Source organism: Pseudoliparis swirei, chromosome 3 (assembly GCF_029220125.1).
Source record: "Pseudoliparis swirei isolate HS2019 ecotype Mariana Trench chromosome 3, NWPU_hadal_v1, whole genome shotgun sequence".
Lineage (NCBI taxonomy): Eukaryota > Metazoa > Chordata > Actinopteri > Perciformes > Liparidae > Pseudoliparis > Pseudoliparis swirei.
The window spans coordinates 22,489,974-22,517,626 of record NC_079390.1 but is presented as its reverse complement, the minus strand read 5'-3'; the positions used below and the strand labels follow the sequence as shown (position 1 = coordinate 22,517,626).

General features: G+C 41.8%; 1 protein-coding gene across 1 annotated transcript; it reads left to right on the top strand.

The window, feature by feature from the left end:
- The first annotated feature begins 1,012 nt into the window (after nt 1-1,012).
- castor2 (cytosolic arginine sensor for mTORC1 subunit 2) lies at nt 1,013-27,062 on the top strand. Its single transcript, XM_056411437.1, is given in 13 exon segments — nt 1,013-1,368; nt 4,148-4,218; nt 5,080-5,273; nt 13,772-13,904; nt 14,373-14,570; nt 20,576-20,677; nt 21,526-21,719; nt 23,187-23,319; nt 23,788-23,911; nt 24,813-24,923; nt 26,332-26,414; nt 26,581-26,675; nt 26,899-27,062. Coding segments are annotated over 13 exon segments (1,614 nt in total). The 5' UTR covers nt 1,013-1,255; the 3' UTR covers nt 26,962-27,062.
- The last annotated feature ends 591 nt before the right edge of the window (nt 27,063-27,653 follow it).

The window sequence follows — 27,653 nt, the reverse complement described above, 5'->3', positions numbered from 1 at the left end:
TGAAAAAATAAAAGCACCGGAATTAAAAACGTATTTTTTTAATGTATCAGCGAGCTTTGTTTTTTATTTGTATTAACAACAACTGCATATGAACTGAAATAGTTACACATTATTGTCTTTGTTATTAGTACAAATTATATAAGGAAATTACTAATATAAAATAAAGTTGTACCATTTGATTTCCCCAAAAGGTTTCAATGTGGGTCTTTATTAACGTCCCTTCTCTTATTTTTATATTTTCATTAAAAATAACTATGTTTATTAACTGGTTAGAAATCACACGTACATGTTGGAGACTAACAATCTTTTTCTTCTTTTTTATCAATGAATGTTTTGAAATTGTATAAATTAATAAACCAGGCTCTCTTAAATGTCAGAATATATTCATCACAATGTCCAAAAGCCGAAGGTGACACCCTCAGATTGTTTTTAATTTGTTTTTAATTTTCTGTCAATCAATTAATGGACTCATTGTTTTTGTGGATTCTGACATTCAAAAATACAAAACGTTTTGTGAAAGGAACCTTTGGAGATGTTGGTGGATATAAGACGATAGTAGTTATACTCCAAAATAAAAGGTTGAAAACATTGGGCCGTTAACAATTTAAATTTAAAATGACCATTTTTTTCTTCTCTTAAAACATCTCTCAAGATTTACATTTTGTACACCCAATATTTGCAGTTGATCAAAGTAAGTTATATGTATATGGGTACTACTATTATCTGTGTATTTAACAACATAATACATTTTAAAAAACATTGGTTATCTTAAAAATACTTATCTATATATTTTAAAGAGGTAATCGAAAAAGTAATGAAATAATCCCTAATAATTTAATTATTATCTAATAACATATTTAGAAAGTAAATATAGGTTTATTACAGCTACTTACTCTTTTGTAATCCCCAAATATCAAACTATTCCTTTATTTATTTCCCATATCTCTTTTTGGGGTCATTTATTCTGAAAACCTTAAACCGGAAATGCGCGCGGTTCCGTCGCAGGTTTTGACAGCAGGTCGGCTTTTTCTTCTTCTTTTTTTTTTTACCTCTTCGCTTTCCTTATTCCACCCTGCCTTGCTCTCTTTCTTTCTCTCTTTAAAAAACGCCTTTCCTCCGCCGCGCGCGCGTTGTATTTATTCATCCATGCATCTCTTTTGGAACTATTCAAACATTGTTATTTAAAAAGATATATCTGTGTTAAATTATTTTTGCCCATTTCGAAAGCCGTTCCTCAAATGAGAAGACGGAGAAGATGGAGCTTCACATCCTAGAGCACAGCTTGAAAGTGGCGAGTATAGAGAAAGAGGGCATACAGGTCTGCACGCACGGATTAATCAAACTCGCTTTCCTGGCCTCCAAAACAAGGTACGTAACTTCGAAGACCCGACGTGAGAAAAACACACACACACACGCACGCGCACACACACACGGTGTCATTAAGGTGGGAGGACGCCGGCGGCCGCGTGCACGTGAGGCCGGTTCATGCATCCTGCAGCTCCGTGTTTAATGCCCGGTCCCGGACTCCCCGTGGACCGGTTCCAAGGCCTGTCCCCCGGTCTGGAGTGTCATGTTGTAGCTGGATAGGCGCCAGTGTGTGCGTGTGCGTGTGCGTGTGTGTGTTTGTGCTGTTTTTCCTTCTCTAAAAAGAGGATATCGTGAACAAGCTTCAGGATGAAAGAAAGCAGATGTTTTGAATCCTATGGGGAACTTTATTTTTTAATTTAATCTCTTTCTTCTTCTTCTTCTTCTCTTCTTTCTTTACACTCTTTTATTCACCACCACACATCTATTAATATAAGCCTACAAGCAAATGAGTCCGCATTGGATTATGGTTGTTTGAGGACATGCAAAGCAGCAGTCAGCAGCCAGAACTCGTGTCTGTGCGCAGAAGTTAGTGATCAAGAAAAAACACACGAGTCACTCGATGACGTCACCCTGATGAGGCTGCAGATAACCTGCGAGTCAGAAGATGTCAAAATATTATATACCAGTTTACTGCGCCATTAAAATGAATGTTCCATGTATAAGGTATTGAAAACAAGTGTGTGTGTGCGTGCGTGCGTGCGTGAGTTAAAGATACAGGCAGGAGCTTTGTGGATACATTAATCATTGGACATTATTTTTTTCATTCTGTAGTTAATTTAACACACTTCAGTTATCATTGTATGTTCTCCATCCTTTAAGGATCAACGTAACTAATAACTAGAATGGGCACTCGGTAGAGCGCATACCTTCGCATATCACAAGATTGGGCATTGAATTATGAACATTTTGGCATTAGTTGCATGCCAATTGGACAAAAATGTATCGTGCTATGGTAAAAAAAAGATTTTGACCTTTCCATGACCTTGACCCGATTGATCCCAAAATCTAATCAAATGGTCCCCGGATAATAACCAATCATCCCACCAAATTCCATGTGATTCAAGAAGATTTGACCTGTTCATGACCTTTGACCTTGACCTTTGACCCGATCGATCCCAAAATCTAATCAACTGGTCCCCGGATAATAAACAATCATCCCACCAAATTGCATGCGATTCGGTTCAATACTTTTTGAGTTTTGCGAATAACACGCATACAAATAAATAAATAAATAAATACACGGCGATCAAAACATAACCTTCCGGCATTTTCAATGTGAAGGTAATAATAATAATAATAATAAGTGTACAACTTCCCTGTAGTTTAAACAAAATTAAAATCATCATATTTATGAAGCTGAAACCAACGTTTGTTGTTTTTAATATTAAAAATGAATTAATCTAATTAATTGTTTCACTTCCAAACTGAGAAATCCTGTAAATACCAGTCTAGAGTTAGTTTCTACATCCGGCTCATAAATGAGACTAAATAAATAAATAAAACCATTTGATCTATTCCACGTGGCACTAAATAATACGGAATAAATCAACATGAACGTCTTCAGTCAGAATTCATCATTTAATTTATTTATACCACAACTTATTGAATCAACTGCTAGATTCTCATTCTCATAAATTCAATAACTTTATATATAACGACATAGCGCTCTCAATAAGTACCGTAGATGGAGCTCACCCAGTTAATCAGAAACTCTGCTTCTTTTTTTTATAGATTAATTCTATATTTCGTAAGAGTGTGTTCATGTTGTTTTTATTTCAGGCGAGGTGAACAACCTCTCTTATAAAAAAAACCAGCGCACCGTCACTTTAAGAAAAAAGTGGGACGGTATGACATCACTTTAATAACAATGACATGTTTATAGAGGATTTAATGGATTTAACAAAAAAAAAGAATTTCAAAGCTGATCCCAATATTAATATTTAAGAGGAGGATCTGGGTCTGTCCACGGTGGACTGGTCTGTTGGAGTCTGAGCTAACGGAGGTTCTGGCGAACCCGCATGATGTCATCCGGTTTCACCAGAACCCGACCCGGTGGCTCCGATGACAAGCTCTAAGAAGAACTCCATAGAAGCAGACCCTCGTCTCTCTGGTGGTCTGTAGAGGATCAGCACCAAACTGATTCTGGTTCAGGATTGGGTCCAAGCTCCCCACAGTAACTTTAAACCGGACCAACAACACATTGCGTCATCACGCCGACGTGCAGCCCTCACACGGCGCCACGAGGGCCCGATAACGATCAATTCCTTCTGAAGCCGTCATCGATCATTCAACCTGTCAAGTAAACAAATAAACAATTATCAACAACGCAAACAACATGGTCTGCACACGCAGCGAAATATGAGCTGCACAGGTTTAGTTTGTTCTGCTCGTTATGCAATAACACAATAACTCCTCTTAATGAAGGGGTGAAGTTTCATGTGATAACTATGACGTCATGTGTTGATGTAACTTTAATCTCTTTAAAGGACGTTTCCTCTCAATGAGTTAGTCCTCAGACTCTGATCCATAACTCTCCTTCAGCAGCTCTCACATCCACCAAACTTTACACGTTCATTCATGAATATATTGTGAAGCTTTACGCCGAGGGGTTTGTTCACAGGTCACTCAGAGCCCGAGTTATACGACATTCTATTCGTAAAGACAATCGGAATTTTTTTTTAATGGCTGTTGACAGTATCTTCTGATTTATGGAGTGACGCTGTGTGTGTGTGTGTGTGTCTTCTCTTGTGTTTTATCCTCGTCTTCTCCTCCCGCTCAGGTGTAAGTTCTTCAGCCTGACGGAGACTCCAGAGGACTACACCATCATCGTGGACGAGGAGGGCTTCAAAGGTGGACCTCGCTCTCTCACTCTCACTCTCGCTCTCTCACTCTCTCTCTCTCTCTGTGTGTCTCTCTCTGTTCTCTCTCTCTCTCTCTGTGTATCTCTCTCTGTTCTCTCTCTCTCCCCCTATCTCTGTGTCTCTTTCTTTCTATCTGTGTATGTCAATATATTTTAATAATAATATAATATAATTTTAATTACAGTAAATATTTGTGGGATCTCGATTGAAAGATGAACTGATACGAGCGATACATTTTTTCCGATCATCGTCGCAGCCCTTATCAATATCATGCTCTTAGTTTCAAAGCATATCCCGCAGAGTCGTGAATGCATGATGGGAAGCTTCAACTCCCATCTCCAAACATTATTATTATTAATGAGCTGCCTTCTGAATGTTGAAGTCAGAGTTCAAACCAATAAACCCCAAAGAGACGTGAAGGAGGGAACATGTGGTCTAAATAATTCATTCTAAGAATGAGAATAAGAATCTATAAGAAATAATAAAAATGCATCGGCAATAGCAGTAGACAATAAACGGATATTTATATATTTGAAGTTGTTTTAAAGTCGAGTTTATTTGATAAAGCACCTTTTACAGAACGAGGTGAAAAAGTGCTTTGTGCGAATATAAATAATTAAAAATAAGACCATTAAAAAAAGGGTTAAAAGAGTTACAACTGTCAAAACATCCACAACAGAAAACAACAGGAACTACACAGAAAAAAACAGTCATTGCTCATTTTTACTTTTTCCATTGTTTGTGCAAAGAGCTTTCAAGAGTAAACATTATATTGATGCATAAACACGGCCGTGTGGGAAGAGGTCAGCCGGTCCGAGATCGTTGTCTCATGACATGTCTCCGTCCCCAGAGCTGCCGCAGTCGGAGCACATCAGTGTCGCCGACGCCACGTGGCTGGCCCTCAACGTGGTGCCGGGCGGCGGCAACGCCTCCAACTCGCAACCCATCGGAGTCACCAAGATCGCCAAATCGGTCATCGCGCCGCTGGCCGACCACAACATCTCCGTCTTCATGCTGTCCACGTATCAGACCGACTTCATCCTGGTGAGTGTGGTCGAGAACGTTCATCTGGTTGTATAGAAGTCTATGCTTCATGTGTTGAAGCTGCATTCTCTCTCCTGACCACCAGGGGGCGACGACTCCTCTGGTTGTATAGAAGTCTATGCTTCATGTGTTGAAGCTGCATTCTCTCTCCTGACCACCAGGGGGCGACTCCTCTGGTTGTATAGAAGCCCATGCTTCATGTGTTCAATTCAATTCAATTCAGTTTATTTGTATAGCCCAATTTCACAAATTACAAATTTGTCTCGGAGTGCTTTACAATCTGTACACATAGACATCCCTGCCCCAAAACCTCACATCGGACCAGGAAAAACTCCCAAATAACCCTTCAGGGGGAAAAAAAGGGAAGAAACCTGGAGGAGAGCAACAGAGGAGGATCCCTCTCCTAGGATGGACAGATGCAATAGATGTAATGTGTACAGAAGGACAGATTTAGAGTTAAAATACATTCAATGAATATGACAGAGTGTATGAATAGTTCATAGTAGGCATATTCCACGATGGAGACCTCCACGATCCATCAGGCAGATGGCGGTGGGAGGAGGAGTGGGCGGAGTCTCAACAGGACAGTGGCGTAGTCATGAGCAGGAATTCCACGACCCAGGCGATCCATCAGGCAGATAGGATCTATGCCGTCTCATAGGGTCCGATGACCCCATGAGACGTAAAGTCAAAAGGACTTCCGGGAGAAAGCAGAGTTAGTAACGTGTGATTGAGAGATGAAAATTCATCCTTAAGGAGAGAAAAAGAGGAGATAGGTACTCAGTGCATCCTAAACGTCCCCGGCAGCTATAAGCCTATAGCAGCATATCAAGGGCTGGACCAGGTGAACCTGATTCAGCCCTAACTATAAGCTCTGTCAAAGAGGAAGGTCTTAAGTCTACTCTTAAACGAGGTGACTGTGTCTGCCTCCCGGACTGAAATTGGAAGCTGGTTCCATAAAAGAGGAGCTTGATAACTAAAGGCTCTGGCTCCCATTCTACTTTTTAAGACTCTAGGAACTACAAGTAGTCCGCATTTAGTGAGCGTAGCTCTCTAGTGGGGCAATATGGTACGACAAGCTCCTTAAGATATGATGGAGCAGCACCAAGCAAGGCTTTGTAGGTTAAGAGAAGAATTTTAAAAGTGATTCTTGATTTTACTGGGAGCCAGTGCAGAGCAGCTAGTGCAGGAGTGATGTGATCTCTTTTCTTAGTTTTAGTGAGAACACGAGCTGCAGCATTCTGGATCAACTGGAGGGACCTAAGAGATTTATTAGAGCAGCCTGCTAATAAGGAGTTGCAGTAATCCAGTCTCAAGTAACGCGTGAACCAATTTTTCTGCATCTTTTGAGACAAGATGTGCCTGATTTTTGAAATATTACGTAGATGAAAGAATGCAGTCCTTGAGATTTGCTTTACGTGGGAGTTAAAGGACAAGTCCCGATCAAAGATAACGCCAAGATTCTTTACAGTGGTGTTGGATGCCAGGGCAATGCCGTCTACAGAATCCACATCACCAGATAATTGATCTCTGAGGTGCTCAGGGCCGATTAAAATTACTTCGGTTTTGTCTGAGTTTAACATCAAGAAGTTGCAGGTCATCCATGTTTTTATGTCTTTAAGACATGCTTGAATTTTACAGAGTTGGTTGCTCTCCTCTGGTTTTATCGATAAATATAGTTGAGTGTCATCTGCATAACAATGAAAGTTTATGGAGTGTTTCCTGATAATATTGCCCAAAGGAAGCATAGAATAGAATAGAATATACACTTTTATTTATCCCCAAGGGGAAATTAGTTCTCTGCATTTAACCCATCCTTAGTTATTAAGGAGCAGTGGGCGGTGAGCGCCGAAGCAACTGGGGGTTCAGTGCCTTGCTCAAGGACACTTCGACTTGCAACTAATGGGGAGAGCGGGGATCGAACCCACAACCCTGCGGTTGCAGGACGGCCCTCTTACCCCACTGAGCTAAAGCCGCCCCAATGTATAAGGTAAATAAAATTGGTCCAAGCACAGAACCTTGTGGAACTCCGTGATTAACGTTGGTGGTTATCGAGGCATCATCGTTTACAAATACAAACTGAGATCGATCTGATAAATAGGATTTAAACCAAATTAGTGCCGTGCCTGAAATGCCAATCGACTGCTCCAGTCTCTGTAACAGGATGTCATGGTCAATGGTGTCGAATGCAGCACTAAGGTCTAACAAGACCAGGACAGAGGAGTCCTTTATCTGCTGCCATTAAGAGGTCATTTGTAATTTTCACCAGTGCCGTCTCGGTGCTGTGGTGTTTTCTAAATCCTGATTGAAATTTCTCAAATAAACTATTATGATGTAGAAAGTCGCACAACTGATTTGCGACCACTTTCTCAAGGATCTTGGAGAGGAAGGGGAGGTTAGAGATCGGTCTGTAGTTAGCCAATACCTCTGGATCCAGAGTGGGCTTCTTCAGGAGAGGTTTAATAACAGCCACCTTGAAGGAGTGTGGTACGTGGCCTGTTAGCAGAGACACATTGATAATATCTAAGAGAGCCGCCAATTAAAGGCAAAACGTCTTTAAGCAGCCTCGTCGGGATGGGGTCCAAGAGACAGGTAGGCGTGTTCAAGTAGAAACCGTTGAAAATAATTGGTCACGTTGATAGGAGAAAATCCTCCAAATATACACCAGGGCATACAGCGGTTTCCAAGGCCATTCCACTTGAGAACAGATTGGCACTGGTTATGGGCAAGATTATTAATCTTGTCCCTAATAGTTAAAATCTTTTCATTAAAGAAGTTCATAAAGTCATTACCACTAAGGTTTATAGGAATGCTCGGCTCCACAGAGCTGTGACTCTCTGTCAGCCTGGCTACAGTGCTGAAGAGAAACCTGGGGTTGTTTTTATTTTTCTATTATTGATGAGTAATAGGCTGCTCTGGCATTACGGAGGGCCTTCTTATATGTTTTAAGACTATCTCGCCAAACTAAGCGGGATTCTTGAGATTAGTTGAACGCCATATGCTCAAGCTTTCGTGACGTTGCTTCAGTTTGCGGGTCTGAGGTTATACCAGGGAGCAAACCTCCTCTTCCTCACTGTCTTCTTCTTCAGAGGCTATCGAGTCCAGTGTCATTCTCAGAGAGCCTATGGCACTGTCAACAAGATGATCAATCTGGGACGGACTAAAGTTAGACCAGGAGTCCTCTGTTATATTGAGACGTGGTATCGAATCAAATACAGAAGGAATCGCCTCGTTAAATTTAGCTACAGCACTATCACTTAGACATCTAGTGTAGAAACTTTTGGCTAACGAGTACACTCGGTAGTATAAATTCAAAAGTTATGAGGTTGTGGTCTGACAGAAGAGGATTCTGTGGGAAGACGCTCAAATGCTCAATGTCAACCATAAGTAAGAACAAGATCAAGCGTGTGGCCAAAGCTGTGAGTGGGTTTCTGTACTCTCTGACAGAAGCCAATCGAGTCCAACAAGGAGATGAATGCAGCACTAAGGCAATCATTATCAACATCCACATGGATATTAAAATTCCAACAATAATAACTTTATAGGTTTTAAGAACCAAACTTGATATAAATTCTGAGAATTCAGATATAAACTCTGAATATGGACCTGGTACGTACAGAATCACAAATCGAATTAGCTGTAGTGTTTTCCAGGTTGGATGTGAAAGACTAAGAACAAGGCTTTCAAATGAGGTGTAGTGTAATTTTGGTTGAGGATTAATTAATAGGCTCGATTCAAAGATGGCTGTTACTCCACCTCCTCGACCGGTGCCTCGAGGAATGTGAGTATTAATATGACTTGGAGGAGTCGATTCATTCAGGCAGACATATTCTTTATGGCTCAGCCAGGTTTCAGTTAGGCAACATAAATCAATGTGATTATCTGATATTAAATCATTCAGTAACACAGCTTTAGATGACAGAGATCGAATATTTAGGAGACCACATTTAATAGACCTATTTTGTTGCACTGCTGAAATAATTGTGTTAACTTGTATAAGGTTATTGTGTACGACCTCTTCTGCTTACTTTTGATTTATTTAATTGAAGTGGCCGTGGGACAGACACAGTCTCTACTCTAAAGTCAAGGGTGGTAACTGCTCGAATGGAAGAGCAGAGAAGGGTGTTAAACTACAACTCTGCTCCCGGTTCCTGATCTGAACCCTGGGTTGTCATAGATTAAGTCCGGTGATCAACTTGGTCATATTCGCAGAAATGAGACGCTCCGTCCAACGTGGGATGGATGCCGTCTCTCCTCATCAGATCAGGTTTTCCCCAGAAAGTCTTCCAGTTGTCTACGTAGCCCACATTATTCGCTGGGCACCACCTCGACAGCCAGCGGTTGAAAGACGACATTCGGCTATACAATTCGTCTGTCTGCAAATTTGGGAGAGGGCCAGAGAAAATTGTTGAAGCTGCGTTCTCTCTCCTGACCACCAGGGGAGCGACTCCAGCATGATGTCATCATTTAGTGCATGATGGTCATTCAGAGTCAAACAGACCATAAAGCCGGGGACGCTTTAGGGGCGGGGCTACAAGGTGATTGACAGGCCTCTACCACGGCGTTGTGCGGTCTTTCTTTATTGTCTTTCATGTTCATGTTCATGAAAGTGAGCCGTGTGGACGCAGATAATCTGTTACGCAAAGAGGATCAAAGGCTCGGGCTGGAATGACAGGTATCGGACCCGGGGCCCCGTTTCCTGTGTGTGTGTGTGTGTGTGTATCTGTGTGTGCCTGTGTGTGTGTGTATCTGTGTGTGCCTGTGTGTGTGTGCCTGTGTGTGTGTGTCTGTGTGTGTGTGTGTATCTGTGTGCCTGTATGTGTGTGTATCTGTGTGTGCCTGTGTTCCTCTGTGTGTGTGTATCTGTGTGTGCCTGTGTGTATGTGTCTGTGTTCCTGTGTGTGTGCCTGTGTGTGTGTGTGTCTGTGTGTGTCTGTGTTCCTGTGTGTGTCTCTGTGCCTGTGTGTGTGTCTGTGTGTGTGTGTGTCTGTGTTCCTGTGTGTGTGTCTGTGTTCCTGTGTGTGTGTCTGTGTTCCTGTGTGTGTGTGTGTGTGTGTGTCTGTGTGCCTGTGTGTGTGTGTCTGTGTGCCTGTGTGTGTGTGTCTGTGTGCCTGTGTCTGTGTGCCTGTGTGTGTGTGTCTGTGTGCCTGTGTGTGTGTGTATCTGTGTGCCTGTGTGTGTGTGTGTCTGTGTGCCTGTGTGTGTGTGTATCTGTGTGCCTGTGTGTGTGTGTGCCTGTGTGTGTCTGTGTTCCTGTGTGTGTCTGTGTGCCTGTGTGTGTGTGTATCTGTGTGTGTCTGTGTGCATGTGTGTGTGTCTGTGTGTCTGTGTGTGTCTGTGTGCCTGTGTGTGTATGTGTTCCTGTGTGTGTCTGTGTGCTTGTGTCTGTGTGTGTCTGTGTTCCTGTGTGTGTGTCTGTGTGCCTGTGTCTGTGTGCCTGTGTGTATCTGTGTGTGTCTGTGTGTGTGTGTCTGTGTGCCTGTGTGTGTGTTCAAGATTCAATCTCAGAGTTTTGTCTGGCACAGTTGCCACACAGGGTGATGCTCTGATCAGTGTGCAAGCTCAGAGGAAGTGACAAGGAACACTATACTGGGAAACATTTCAAATATTCTCAGTGCTGGGTGGTAGCGCTGCCTTGCCTTCCTACAGAGGTGTTGTGTCTTGTGAGCCAGTGTCAGTATCCATCGGTGATGTGAGGAAGAACTCCCAGTATTTGTATTGCAGCTGACTACAGGCCCTCCCGACACTGAAGTCGTTGTCATGGGGTGGTAGGTCCTCTGATCTGCCTTTCTGTCACCTCCGTAAAGTCCACAGGGGATCAGTCTCCAATAGTTGCGTTAGGAGACTACTCTTGCATGAGCTTTGTCCTGGACAGCAGTTGCAATCAGGCTTATACTTCCTGCCAGGACGTCTTAAGCTCCGATGTGAGACTCAAGGACCTCGAAACTTGTAATTCCATCACTGTGATGTATGGTAGCTGCTTGCTTCTCACAAGTTCTGTGTGTACCATGGAGTATCGTATGTGGACTCCCGGTTATCGCACACCCTCCGAGTCCGTTAATCCCCGGGTGAGACTTCTGTTGTTGCCCCCGCCACTCGTTGGCTGCGGATCAGATTAGTTCAGTACCAAATGACACAGTGAAATTCAGGTGGCACTCTAATCAGCTTGCCCCGGCCAGTTGAGGCGAACTGAAATGTTGTTGACAAGCTGAAGCTTTAATTAATAACTGATTCACATAGCCACTCATGGCATCATAATAGCAAAGTCTTTACGTTCGGCTACCTGTGACGTGAGCTCATCGCTGTCTTATGTAGTCAGGTAAAACTGTTTATAATATGCGTTAATTGTTATGTGTTTTATTTAAACCTCAAAATTAAAATTTCTTATCTTAAATTTTAAACTGATATAATTTTATAATCTTTTGAAGCTAAAAATGTCATTATTAATAAATTATCTTTTTAAATCCTTGCATAGATACACATTTTAAAGTATTTAATTATATTATATTTTATAATGCTATATTTTAAATATATTTCATAAATTAATACTTCTAGATAATTTATTTAGTTTAAATAATTTACATGATTTTATCTGATGAATATACATATTTATTATACAGAAAGCTAATATATTAAACATTAATCATAAAAAATGTATTGTATAACAAGCTTAAATTGTATTTGAAAACTATTTCCTATCTTAAAAAAAATGAGCTGTTAAAATTTTAATTTCTATTATTCGCTTTCGAATTTAAAACCTTTTATTATTTAATTGGGAAAAATTTAAATTTAAAATTTTTTTTAATTTTATTATTATTTAATTAATAAAAGTTTTTATAAATTCATTTAATTTTTTTATAAATAAATTTATAATATATTTTTAAAATTTTTAATTTTAAATTTATATTTAAAAAAACTATAATATTAAAATTTTTATTTAAATTTTAATATATTAAATTTATTTTTTTTATTAAAAAAAAAAATATATAATTATAAATTTATTAATTTATAATTTAATGTTAATTTAAAATTATAATTTATTTTAAATTTTTTTTCTAATGAATTTTCAAAAATTGCTTTTGTAATTTATTTACTGTTTTCAAGACTTTTTTTAATAGAAAGTTCAGCGAGGCCATTCTCATTCGCTTCCAGCGATCCTTTGTTTATACTCCGGAAGCAGAAAAATGGCGGCATGGTCTGATTTCCCTAACGGAGGAGAGAGACAGCCTTGTAGCCTCTCTTGAATGGCGTATAGCAGTGGTCCAACGTTCTTTCCCTCTGGTAGCACACGTAATGTGCTGGTGAAAGTTCGGCATGACTTTTTAGGTTTGCCTTGTTAAAGTCCCCAGCCACCACCACAGCGCTCGGGATACTTGTTCTGATGCCGACATAACACATCATGTAGGTCCGATAGTGCTACGTCGGTGTCCGCTTGTGGTGGAATGTAGACGGCTGTGGTGATGACCGAGCTGAACTCCCCGGGAAGGTAGAATGGACGGCATGAGATCGTCAGATGTTCCAGGTTCGCGAGCAGGAACGAGAAAGAGTCTTAATGTTCTTGGGGTCGCACCACATGTTGTTGTCATGAAGCAGACCCTCCACCCTTAGATTTACCAGACTCTTCCGTTCTGTCTGCACGGAAAACAGAGAAGGACTCGGTTGGGCATATGACTCGATCCGCACCAGCGGGGTCAGCCAAGTTTCCGTCAGACAAAAGATGTTACAGTCCCTCATGTCCCGTTGGAATCTGATCCTTGCCCTAAAATCATCCATCTTATTTTCCAGAGACTGGAGCGTTAGCAAGAAGGATGCTGGGCAGAGGTGGACGGTGGGCTTGAACTCTCAGTCTGTTCGAATTCTGCTGCGTTTCCCTAGATGTTTTCGTCGTCTCCCGCTAGTAGCGGCTCCACTGTTGTTGTTGTGGTTCGCTCGACGATCTCTGCCGCCACGCTGGATCGATGGAAAAAGTGGACAAAAACCCTTGTTTTGCGCAAAAGTTTATGTCCAAAAGTGTGCTGCGGTCGTATGTTGTTAGTGCCGATGTGTTTGTGGCAAAGAAAATATTAAAAATAAACACAAAAACTAAAAGAGCGCACAATCTCCGCGGAGCTGCCGCGACGGCGACTGGACACAGCCGCGCCATCTTCATCAGTGTGTGCCTGTGTGTGTGTGTATCTGTGTGTCTGTGTGTGTCTGTGTGTGTGTCTGTGTGTGTCTGTGTGCCTGTGTGTTCCTGTGTGTGTCTGTGTGTGTCTGTGTTCCTGTGTGTGTCTCTGTGTGTCTGTGTGTGTGTCCGAAATGTTGAAAACACTCATGTAGACAAAGCCATGAGGAGTGAGTCATGTGACACACAGGCATCTCTCTCTCTCTCTCACACACACACACACACACACACACACACACACACACACACACACACACACACACACACACACAGATATCTGCCTTGAATGTATAATAAACGTTGTTGCTCACCGAGTCTCGTCGTCCGTCCTCAGGTCCGGGAGCGAGACCTGCCGATGGTCACGCACACACTGTCGTCCGAGTTCACTCTGCTCCGCGTGGTCAACGGGGAGACGGTCGCCGCACGCCACGTCGGGGTCACCAACGGCTTCGTGAAGCCCAAACTGGGTAGGGCCCGGAAAGGAAGAACAAAAAAACACTTATTTTCTCTTATCGGAGGAGGTTTCATCTTTTGGGGGCGGGGCTTATGCTTAACTTACAGTATCCGTCCTGGATGTTTGGTACATCCACATTTCCACAAAGATAGAGCAGTAAGCTAGTTTACTCTTGAAAGGAGTTGAACACGAGTCGTTTTTTAAAAGTTGGATCTTCCCTTTCCACCTTCATTTGAATATTTCCTCTGTTTCTTTGTTCATTTCAATTATGAACTCTCAATTAAAGAATGTTGCCCGTTTTATTTGTGTTGAGATTCAAGGCATCAAAGAGAAATTTAGATTTTGGTATCATCTGTATTTCATTTTTTCTGGACCTCCCCGCAACCCTAAAAAAAATTTCTTCTCCCGTATCCACGATAGAAGCTCTAGACGTGCTCTCGCATCCCATAATATACCGTGTTCCCGTCCTTCCCGTCTCCAGCGCCGCGCCCCGTCATCCACCCGCTGTCCAGCCCCAGCAACATATTCTGCGTGACCAGCCTGGACCCGGACACGCTGCCCTCCGTGGCCACGCTGCTCATGGACGTCATGTTCTACTCCGGAGGGTGAGCGAGTGAACGTGTCAAAGACACTTTACATGTTACATTCATACGCCGTAGCCTACGGGGAGCAACTCGGGGTAAAGTGGGGATTTGAACCGCCAACCCTCCGATTGGAAGACCGACCTGTGACCAAACTGAAGCAACGTCATTTAAAGCTTGAACGCATATGGCGCTCAACTAATCTCGAAGAATCCCGCTTAGTTTGGCGAGATAGTCTTAAAACATATAAGAAGGCCCTCCGTAATGCCAGAGCAGCCTATTACTCATCAATAATAGAAAAATAAAACAACCCAGGTTTCTCTTCAGCACTGTAGCCAGGCTGACAGAGAGTCACAGCTCTGTGGAGCCGAGCATTCCTATAAACCTTAGTGGTAATGACTTTATGAACTTCTTTAATGAAAAGATTTTAACTATTAGGACAAGATTAATAATCTCTTGCCCATAACCAGTGCCAATCTGTCCTCAAGTGGAATGGCCTTGAAACCGCTGTATGCCCTGGTGTATATTTGAGGATTTTCTCCTATCAACCGTGACCAATTATTTTCAACGGTTTCTACTTGAACACGTCTACCTGTCTCTTGGACCCCATCCCGACGAGGCTGCTTAAAGACGTTTTGCCTTTAATTGGCGGCTCTATTAGATATTATCAATGTGTCTCTGCTAACAGGCCACGACCACACTCCTTCAAGGTGGCTGTTATTAAACCTCTCCTGAAGAAGCCCACTCTGGATCCAGAGGTATTGGCTAACTACAGACCGATCTCTAACCTCCCTTCCTCTCCAAGATCCTTGAGAAAGTGGTCGCAAATCAGTTGTGCGACTTTCTACATCATAATAGTTTATTTGAGAAATTTCAATCAGGATTTAGAAAACACCACAGCACCGAGACGGCACTGGTGAAAATTACAAATGACCTCTTAATGGCAGCAGATAAAGGACTCCTCTCTGTCCTGGTCTTGTTAGACCTTAGTGCTGCATTCGACACCATTGACCATGACATCCTGTTACAGAGACTGGAGCAGTCGATTGGCATTTCAGGCACGGCACTAATTTGGTTTAAATCCTATTTATCAGATCGATCTCAGTTTGTATTTGTAAACGATGACGCCGATAACCACCAACGTTAATCACGGAGTTCCACAAGGTTCTGTGCTTGGACCATTTTTATTTACCTTATACATGCTTCCTTTGGGCAATATTATCAGGAAACACTCCATAAACTTTCATTGTTATGCAGATGACACTCAACTATATTTATCGATAAAACCAGAGGAGAGCAACCAACTCTGTAAATTCAAGCATGTCTTAAAGACATAAAACATGGATGACCTGCAACTTCTTGATGTTAAACTCAGACAAAACCAAGTAATTTTAATCGGCCCTGAGCACCTCAGAGATCAATTATCTGGTGATGTGGATTCTGTAGACGGCATTGCCCTGGCATCCAACACCACTGTAAAGAATCTTGGCGTTATCTTTGATCGGGACTTGTCCTTTAACTCCCACGTAAAGCAAATCTCAAGGACTGCATTCTTTCATCTACGTAATATTTCAAAAATCAGGCACATCTTGTCTCAAAAGATGCAGAAAATTGGTTCACGCGTTCGTTACTTGAGACTGGATTACTGCAACTCCTTATTAGCAGGCTGCTCTAATAAATCTCTTAGGTCCCTCCAGTTGATCCAGAATGCTGCAGCTCGTGTTCTCACTAAAACTAAGAAAGAGATCACATCACTCCTGCACTAGCTGCTCTGCACTGGCTCCCAGTAAAATCAAGAATCACTTTTAAAATTCTTCTTAACCTACAAAGCCTTGATTGGTGATGCTCCATCATATCTTAAGGAGCTTGTCGCACCATATTGCCCCACTAGAGAGCTACGCTCACTAAATGCGGACTACTTGTAGTTCCTAGAGTCTTAAAAGTAGAATGGGAGCCAGAGCCTTTAGTTATCAAGCTCCTCTTTATGGAACCAGCTTCCAATTTCAGTCCGGGAGGCAGACACAGTCACCTCGCTTAAGAGTAGACTTAAGACCTTCCTCTTGACAGAGCTTATAGTTAGGGCTGAATCAGGTTTGCCCTGGTCCAGCCCCTTGATATGCTGCTATAGGCTTATAGCTGCCGGGGACGTTTTAGGATGCACTGAGTACCTATCTCCTCTTTTTCTCTCCTTAAGGATGAATTTTCATCTCTCAATCACACGCTACTAACTCTGCTTTCTCCCGAAGTCCTTTTGACTTTACGCCTCATGGGGTCATCGGACCCTATGAGACGGCATAGATCCCATCTGCCTGATGGATCGCCTGGGTCGTGGAATTCCTGCTCATGACTACGCCACTGTCCTGTTGAGACTCCGCCCCCTCCCCCTCCCCACCGCCATCTGCCTGATGGATCGTGGAGGTCTCCATCGTGAATATGCCTACTATGAACTATTCATACACTCTGTCATATTCATTGAATGTATTTTAACTCTAAATCTGTCCTTCTGTACACATTACATCTATTGCATCTGTCCATCCTAGGAGAGGGATCCTCCTCTGTTGCTCTCCTGCAGGTTTCTTCCCTTTTTTTCCCCTGAAGGGTTATTTGGGAGTTTTTCCTGGTCCGATGTGAGGTTTTGGGGCAGGGATGTCTATGTGTACAGATTGTAAAGCACTCCGAGACAAATTTGTAATTTGTGAAATTGGGCTATACAAATAAACTGAATTGAATTGAATTGAATACATGCTAAATAATAGCGGCCCCAACACGGACCCTTGTGGGACACCCATTGTACAGTTCATGACACTAGACAGGGTAACACCCACTTTAACACATTGCCTCCTATTAGATAAGTATGAAGACATCCATGCCAGTGCTGTGTTTGAAAAATTAAAATGAGACAATTTTGACAGCATAACAGCATGGTTCACTGTGTCGAAAGCTTTGCTCAGATCTAAAAACACAGCACCAGCTATAGCTTCCTTATCAAGCCTGGATTTGATATGTTCTACAAATAGCAAAGTTGCAGTTTCAGTAGAATGATTCGCTCGGAAACCGAACTGCATCCGATGCAGCCCAAACTCACCTGAGTTCATAAAGTGGTCAGCTGGTCAGCGACCACTTTTTCAGCAACCTTAGAGAGTATAGGCAGTATACTTATCGGTCTATAGTTACAGGCATCAAAGCGGTCTCCAGACTTATGGATAGGCGTCACAATAGCACATTTCCAAGCATCAGGAAAGTACAGTGTTTAAGAGACAGATTGATCAAATGTGCAATAGGGGCAGCTAGAAGATCTTTGTGTGCTTTGATGAACGCAGTATCGAATAGGAACATATCTCTACTTTTAGAGTTTTTCATGGAGCTAATTATTTTGCGACCTGGACCTCACTTGTTTCAAACAGTGTGAAAGCCTGCTTTGTGTAGTCAGTTGGACGGATGACCAGGTCCTGCTTCATGAAGCCTTCGTCAGCTCGTTTACAGAGTCAAGAAAAAGTTATTAAAACATTGGCAACCGGATGGTCTTCAATTATCTCCATGTATTTTGACTTTAAGATCACCTGAGAATTTTGAGTCCCTCCTTGTAAGATTATCTATATTCTTCCAAATTAGTTTACTGTTCCTTTCGCTTCATGCAGTATACCAAGATAAAAGTTAGATTTAGCTTGTCTCAGCTCCTGAGTGACTTTGTTTCTAAGACCTTTATATAGAAGGATGTCAGTGTCTCTCCTGGTCTTAACAGCCTTCCTCAGTGCAGCATCTCTAGATTTCATAAGCTTCCATACTTGACCATTTAACCAGGGTAAATTAGTTCTCTTTTCTTTTGGTCTTTAACCTCATAGTAATCTTTCCTCACAGAATTAATTCTGTGAGTGAACATGTCACATCCAGCTGCCAGATCATCAGAGGACAGCAAGTCATCCCAATTTAGGGTGGTAATTTCGGTAGCAAATTGGTCCTGTTTAGCTCTGGGAATACACTGAATGATCTTCCTTTTTGTTGTAATATTGCTAAACCTATTTTTGGTCAGTTTTCTTGCACATAAGGTAAGGTTGTGGTCGGACAGACCGGTAATTAAGTTATAGTGTTTAATTATTCTTTCTGTCTTGTTGGAGAACATCAGATCGATCTGCGTGCTAGAGCTTTTTGTTATTCTCGTCGGACCGTTGACTATTTGTTCCAGGTGGAATTTATCAGTAATCATTTAAAACTTTTTTCTCTTGGATTTGTCCTCCCAATTCACGTTGAAGTCACCCATCAAGATTAGTTCCTTATTCAGATTACATTCTTTCAGGGTGGCTTCAAATTGATCATAGAAAGCATCGGTGGCAGATGGGGGTCTATAGATACCTATGATATTAAAATACATTTGTTGGGACAGGATAATTTTAACACCAACGTGACCTGTTCATGACCTTTGACCTTGACCTTTGACCCGATCGATCCCAAAATCTAATCAACTGGTCCCCGGATAATAAACAATCATCCCACCAAATTGCATGCGATTCGGTTCAATACTTTTTGAGTTTTGCGAATAACACGCATACAAATAAATAAATAAATAAATACACGGCGATCAAAACATAACCTTCCGGCATTTTCAATGTGAAGGTAATAATAATAATAAGAATAAGTGTACAACTTCCCTGTAGTTTAAACAAAATTAAAATCATCATATTTATGAAGCTGAAACCAACGTTTGTTGTTTTTAATATTAAAAATGAATTAATCTAATTAATTGTTTCACTTCCAAACTGAGAAATCCTGTAAATACCAGTCTAGAGTTAGTTTCTACATCCGGCTCATAAATGAGACTAAATAAATAAATAAAACCTGTCTGATCTATTCCACGTGGCACTAAATAATACGAAATAAATCAACATGAACGTCTTCAGTCAGAATTCATCATTTAATTTATTTATACCACAACTTATTGAATCAACTGCTAGATTCTCATTCCCATAAATTCAATAACTTTATATATAACGACATAGCGCTCTCAATAAGTACCGTAGATGGAGCTCACCCAGTTAATCAGAAACTCTGCTTCTTTTTTTTATAGATTAATTCTATATTTCGTAAGAGTGTGTTCATGTTGTTTTTATTTCAGGCGAGGTGAACAACCTCTCTTATAAAATAAAAATAAAAAAACAACCAGCGCACCGTCACTTTAAGAAAAAAGTGGGACGGTATGACATCACTTTAATAACAATGACATGTTTATAGAGGATTTAATGGATTTAACAACAAAAAAGAATTTCGAAGCTGATCCCAATATTAATATTTAAGAGGAGGATCTGGGTCTGTCCACGGTGGACTGGTCTGTTGGAGTCTGAGCTAACGGAGGTTCTGGTGAACCCGCATGATGTCATCCGGTTTCACCAGAACCCGACCCGGTGGCTCCGATAACGAGCTCTAAGAAGAACTCCATAGAAGCAGACCCTCGTCTCTCTGGTGGTCTGTAGAGGATCAGCACCAAACTGATTCTGGTTCAGGATTGGGTCCAAGCTCCTCACAGTAACTTTAAACCGGACCAACCACACATTGCGTCATCACGCCGACGTGCAGCCCCCACACGGCGCCACGAGGGCCCGATAACGATCAATTCCTTCTGAAGCCGTCATCGATCATTCAACCTGTCAAGTAAACAAATAAACAATCATCAACAACGCAAACAACATGGTCTGCACACGCAGCGAAAAGAGAGCTGCACAGGTTTAGTTTGTTCTGCTCGTTATGCAATAACACAATAACTCCTCTTAATGAAGGGGTGAAGTTTCATGTGATAACTATGACGTCATGTGTTGATGTAACTTTAATCTCTTTAAAGGACGTTTCCTCTCAATGAGTTAGTCCTCAGACTCTGATCCATAACTCTCCTTCAGCAGCTCTCACATCCATCAAACTTTACACGTTCATTCATGAATATATTGTGAAGCTTTACGCCGAGGGGTTTGTTCACAGGTCACTCAGAGCCCGAGTTATACGACATTCTAATCGGAAAAACAATCGGAATTTTTTTTAATGGCTGTTGACAGTATCTTCTGATTTATGGAGTGACGCTGTGTGTGTGTGTGTGTGTGTGTGTGTGTGTCTTCTCTTGTGTTTGATCCTCGTCTTCTCCTCCCGCTCAGGTGTAAGTTCTTCAGCCTGACGGAGACTCCAGAGGACTACACCATCATCGTGGACGAGGAGGGCTTCAAAGGTGGGCCTCGCTCTCTCTCTCTCTGTGTGTCTCTCTCTGTTCTCTCTCTCTCTCTCTCTCTGTGTGTCTCTCTCTGTTCTCTCTCTCTTCCCCTATCTCTGTGTCTCTTTCTTTCTATCTGTGTATGTCAATATATTTTAATAATAATATAATTTTAATTACAGTAAATATTTGTGGGATCTCTCTTGAAAGATGAACTGAAACGAGCGATACATTTTTTCCGATCATCGTCGCAGCCCTTATCAATATCATGCTCTTAGTTTCAAAGCATATCCCGCAGAGTCGTGAATGCATGATGGGAAGCTTCAACTCCCATCTCCAAACATTATTATTATTAATGAGCTGCCTTCTGAATGTTGAAGTCAGAGTTCAAACCAATAAACCCCAAAGAGACGTGAAGGAGGGAACATGTGGTCTAAATAATTCATTCTAAGAATGAGAATAATAATCTATAAGAAATAATAAAAATGCATCGGCAATAGCAGTCGACAATAAACGGATATTTATATATTTGAAGTTGTTTTAAAGTCGAGTTTATTTGATAAAGCACCTTTTACAGAACGAGGTGACAAAGTGCTTTGTGCGAATATAAATAATTAAAAATAAGACCATAACAAAAACAAAAAAAGGGTTAAAAGAGTTACAACTGTCAAAACATCCACAACAGGAAACATCAGGAACTACACAGAAAAAAACAGTCATTGCTCATTTTTACTTTGTCCATTGTTTGTGCAAAGAGCTTTCAAGAGTAAACATTATATTGATGCATAAACACGGCCGTGTGGGAAGAGGTCAGCCTCTTGTAGCCGGTCCGAGATCGTTGTCTCATGACATGTCTCCGTCCCCAGAGCTGCCGCAGTCGGAGCACATCAGTGTCGCCGACGCCACGTGGCTGGCCCTCAACGTGGTGCCGGGCGGCGGCAACGCCTCCAACTCGCAACCCATCGGAGTCACCAAGATCGCCAAATCGGTCATCGCGCCGCTGGCCGACCACAACATCTCCGTCTTCATGCTGTCCACGTATCAGACCGACTTCATCCTGGTGAGTGTGGTCGAGAACGTTCATCTGGTTGTATAGAAGTCTATGCTTCATGTGTTGAAGCTGCGTTCTCTCTCCTGACCACCAGGGGCGACTCCTCTGGTTGTATAGAAGTCTAAGCTTCATGTGTTGAAGCTGCATTCTCTCTCCTGACCACCAGGGGGCGACTCCTCTGGTTGTATAGAAGCCCATGCTTCATGTGTTGAAGCTGCGTTCTCTCTCCTGACCACCAGGGGAGCGACTCCAGCATGATGTCATCATTTAGTGCATGCTGGTCATTCAGAGTCAAACAGACCATAAAGCAGGGGACGCTTTAGGGGCGGGGCTTAAGGTGATTGACAGGCTTCTACCTCGGCGTTGTGCGGTCTTTCTTTATTGTCTTTCATGTTCATGTTCATGAAAGTGAGCCGTGTGGACGCAGATAATCTGTTACGCAAAGAGGATCAGAGGCTCGGGCTGGAATGACAGGTATCGGACCCGGGGCCCCGTTTCCTGTGTGTGTGTGTGTGTGTGTCTGTGTGTGTGTGTATCTGTGTGTGCCTGTGTGTGTGTGTATCTGTGTGTGTGTGTATCTGTGTGTGCCTCTGTGTGTGCCTGTGTTCCTGTGTGTGTCTGTGTGCCTGTGTGTGTTCCTGTGTGTGTCTGTGTGTGCCTGTGTCTGTGTGTGTGTGTGTCTGTGTGCCTGTGTGTGTGTGTGTATCTGTGTGTGCCTGTGGGTGTGTGTCTGTGTGCCTGTGTGTATCTGTGTGTGTCTGTGTTCCTGTGTGTGTCTGTGTGCCTGTGTCTGTGTGTGTGTGTCTGTGTTCCTGTGTGTGTCTGTGTGTGTGTGTCTGTGTGCCTGTGTGTGTGTGTATCTGTGTGTGCCTGTGTGTGTGTGTGCCTGTGTGTGTCTGTGTGCCTGTGTGTGTGTGTGTGCCTGTGTGTGTGTGTCTGTGTGCCTGTGTGTGTGTGTATCTGTGTGTGCCTGTGTATCTGTGTGTGCCTGTGTGTGTGTGTGTGCCTGTGTGTGTGTGTCTGTGTGCCTGTGTGTGTGTGTATCTGTGTGTGTGTGTGTGTCTGTGTGCCTGTGTGTATCTGTGTGTGTCTGTGTGCCTGTGTGTATCTGTGTGTGTCTGTGTGCCTGTGGTGTATCTGTGCCTGTGTGTGTGTCTGTGTGTGTCTGTGTTCCTGTGTGTGTCTGTGTGCCTGTGTGTATCTGTGCCTGTGTGTGTGTCTGTGTGTTCCTGTGTGTGTCTCTGTGTGTCTGTGTGTGTGTCCGAAATGTTGAAAACACTCATGTAGACAAAGCCATGAGGAGTGAGTCATGTGACACACAGGCATCTCTCTCTCTCTCTCACACACACACACACACACACACACACACACACACACACACACACACACACACACACACACACACACACACACAGATATCTGCCTTGAATGTATAATAAACGTTGTTGCTCATCGAGTCTCGTCGTCCGTCCTCAGGTCCGGGAGCGAGACCTGCCGATGGTCACGCACACGCTGTCGTCCGAGTTCACTCTGCTCCGCGTGGTCAACGGGGAGACGGTCGCCGCACGCCACGTCGGGGTCACCAACGGCTTCGTGAAGCCCAAACTGGGTAGGGCCCGGAAAGGAAGAACAAAAAAACACTTATTTTCTCTTATCGGAGGAGGTTTAATCTTTTGGGGGCGGGGCTTATGCTTAACTTACAGTATCCGTCCTGGATGTTTGGTACATCCACATTTCCACAAAGATAGAGCAGTAAGCTAGTTTACTCTTGAAAGGAGTTGAACACGAGTCTTTTTTTTAAAAGTTGGATCTTCCCTTTCCACCTTCATTTGAATATTTCCTCTGTTTCTTTGTTCATTTCAATTATGAACTCTCAATTAAAGAATGTTGTCCGTTTTATTTCTGTTGAGATTCAAGGCATCAAAGAGAAATTTAGATTTTGATATCATCTGTATTTCATTTTTTCTGGACCCCCCCGCAACCCTAAAAAAAAGTCTTCTCCCGTATCCACGATGGAAGCTCTAGACGTGCTCTCGCATCCCATAATATACCGTGTTCCCGTCCTTCCCGTCTCCAGCGCCGCGCCCCGTCATCCACCCGCTGTCCAGCCCCAGCAACATATTCTGCGTGACCAGCCTGGACCCGGACACGCTGCCCTCCGTGGCCACGCTGCTCATGGACGTCATGTTCTACTCCGGAGGGTGAGCGAGTGAACGTGTCCCCCCGTCAGCCATGTTTATTCACAATAATATTAGTAATAAATTCAATTTTTAAAGGAACTCAAGACACTATACATGTTACATTCATACGCCGTAGCCTACGGGGAGCAACTCGGGGTAAAGTGGGGATTTGAACCGCCAACCCTCCGATTGGAAGACCGACCTGCTGACCACTGACCCACAAACGCCACGATTTATATTGAGATCTTTTCAAATCGGGAGATTTCGATTTCTTCTCATTCTCTTGCTTGTTTTTGGTGTTTTTTAAAATTATATTTAAGGGAGTTTGTTGTTTTTCAGCAGTATTTCTACGTGACTCGGATTAAAGTCACTTTGTAGCCGGTGTAGGAACCAATTGATTTAAGTTTTGAAGTCTCAGTTTCCTTTTTCAGTTCACATTTCTTCTTCTTCACTTTTTATATATTTCTTTCTTTGTTTTTACAGCAGTTGTTGTTTGTTTTTGTGAGAGCGCATACAGTTAGTTAGTTAGTTAATCGTTTTATTTGAAGAGGGACAATGCACATTAATGAACACTTTAGACAGGTTATGTTTTCAGTGTAAATATGCCAGATTATAGCTTTGAGCTAATTTCAATTTTTTAAAGTTAGTTAATCGACATGACAAAATACATAATAATAGAACTGTTAAAGTTTAATCTGTGCGCTTCTTAAGAAGTCTGTTCCATCTCTGAGCTCAAAGTACAAAACTGTTGTTATAAAGAAAACACAAAAAGATCAACATCCGACTCTAAAATAGACGTAGAAGAAAATAGAAATACTCGATTTTAATTACCTGAAAATGTTACTCAACTAGTTTCTCTCTCCCTCCTCTCCCTCCTCCTCTCCCTCTCTCTTCCCTCTCCCTCCCCCCCCCCCCTCTCCAGGCTCAAGGAGGCCGGAGCCTCGGTTGAGGACTCCAGCCACATCCGTTTCTTCTCCTTCTCTCTGATCGAGGGCTACATCTCTCTGGTGATGGACGAGCAGACGACTCGCAGGTGGAGCGGCTCGTCTTCCTCCTCTTGTTTTTCCTCTGGTCACTTCAAACCGGGACATTACATTTACGCCGGGGAACACAATTATGATTGTTGTTGTTTGAGGAGGTGGAGGGGGGGGCGGGGTCGATTAGTTTGTTGCTTAGCAACAGCAGTGCAGTTGGGCTTATACGATGTACTTAAGTCACAGCGGGTTTCAGTCTGTCTCATTTGGCTCCCACTGGGTCCCCGTCTTCCTCACAGTTCACCCTCTAACTAACAGAAAGGACAAAGAAACAGTAGCATCCGATCAGAGAGTTACGAGTGTGTTGTTAGTCAGTAACGAGTGTGTTGTTAGTCAGTAACGAGTGTGTTGTTAGTAACGAGTGTGTTGTTAGTCAGTAACGAGTGTGTTGTTAGTCAGTAACGAGTGTGTTGTTAGTCAGTAACGAGTGTGTTGTTAGTCAGTAACGAGTGTTGTTAGTAACGAGTGTGTTGTTAGTCAGTTACGAGTCTTTTATGAGTCAGGGACATCTTAAAGACAAGTGGAGGTTTCCATGAACTACTGGGCCCAACGAGTCAGGGGCCGCCGTGACCTTTACCTACAGAATGTCACTCAAAGACGCATGCCAACCAGGAAGAATCACAATATGACCACAAAGAGACACAAAACAACCACAAAGACACACAAAACAACCACAAAGACACACAAAACAACCACAAAGAGACAAAAACAATTCCAAAGAGACTCAAAACAACCACAAAGAGATACAAAACAATTATAAAGAGACACAAAACAACCACAAAGAGACACAAAGTGACTAAATGTTTTCCTCCCGTATGTAGGTCACCCTTGTCCCCTCATTTATGTAAGTCCTAATGTGTTGCCTTGAAGGAATAGGTCACCCATTCCACTTTACAATGGCTCTCTTATTCAGTGCGGCGGGTTGTTGAGCACAGTTCACCTCCTGCTGCTCCTGCTGCTCCACACTGGGTCTGTTGACTGTGTCGGGTGTCGGTAACCAGAGAAAAACAAAACACGTCATCGGTGTCCGACTCTTTATTTTATTCCGTCAAGTCGAATCTAAAGTCATCAAATCCCATGACACAAGTCCACAGCGTTGCTTTGGATCCATATATATATATATATATATATATTTATATAAGTATATATATATATATACTATGTATATTTATTTATATATATAAATATTATATTTATGGATATACTTTTTTAATTTATACATATATATTTATTTATATATATATATAATTTTATATATAGATACAAATATTATATATATTTATTTATAAATATATACATATTATATAAATATATACATAAGTAAATATATATATATATTAATATTTGAATTTAAAAAATACACGTCAACCTCTAAACTGTGAATTGTTTTTCTTTGTTCTCGTCTAGGTTTCCCAACAACGTCCTCTTCACCAGCGCCTCTGGTGAGCTCTGGAAGATGGTTCGGATCGGGGGACAACCTTTAGGGTTCGGTGAGTGTTTGTTTTTAATTGCACCTTTTTAATCACACAGTGATGAGGAAATAAAAGTGTATCAATTAACATATTCATATATATATATAGAAACAGTTAGCAATGTAATATATATATATATATATATATATATATATATATTACATTGCTAACTGTTTCTCTGCAGATGAGTGTGGCATCGTGGCTCAGATATCAGAACCGCTGGCGACCGCCGACATTCCCGCGTACTACATCAGTACCTTCATGTTCGACCACGCGCTGGTGAGACGGGAACCGCAACATATAATAAATATCATATTTGTGTATATTGGCGTACGAAGCACTCGGTTATTCTACTTGAAAAAAAGTAGCAAGACTACACAGTAAAAGGATACTGTGTTTCAAGTAAAAGAGAACAATTATTTGCATTGAAATATACTTAAAGTACCAAAAGTAAAAGTACTAATCATGCAGATTGTTGTAACGCCCCGTGTGTCTCCTCCAGGTCCCCGAAGAAAACATCCAGAGTGTGATCGGAGCCCTGTGGACCAAGAGCACGGCGGAGTGAAGGAAGAGAAGGAGAAGAGGAACGATGAGCGCTCTCAAGAAGTCGCTTCGTTCAAATGTTTTTTGATCGTGTCCAAAAAGTGCCAAGGGCTCATTAGAGGACTCCTGTGAGCGGAAGGGAATCGAACCACGGAGGGTTGGGGGCTGTCTGCCCGCCCTGGTAGTTGTTGCTGTCGTTCACCAGACTGAATATATATACGTTTCTTTTCCTCTCTGAAGCTCTTTCTTCCCACTCCCTGACCCCCGTGAGCACCACACTGTATTAGTTACATAACTCCTCTCACGGAGGGATGATGAATGTACTCTCAAAAAGAAGATATATATATATATATGGAGAACTTGAATATATATGTATTTATATATATATATAGAGAAATATTGCTATATTTATGTGTATATATATATATATAAATATATTTCTAGATATATAGAAATATATATATATATAGATAAAATATGGAGATCTTGAATATATCTGTATTTATATTTATTTATGTATATATATATTTCTCTCTATATATTTCTCTATATATGTATGGGAAGAAATATATATTTCTATATATAACATAATATTTATATATAAAAATAAATAAATACATTTATATATAACTAAATATATATATATTGCCCTCCCTATTATATATATATATATAATGTGTGTGTATATATATATATTCAATATCTCCATATTTA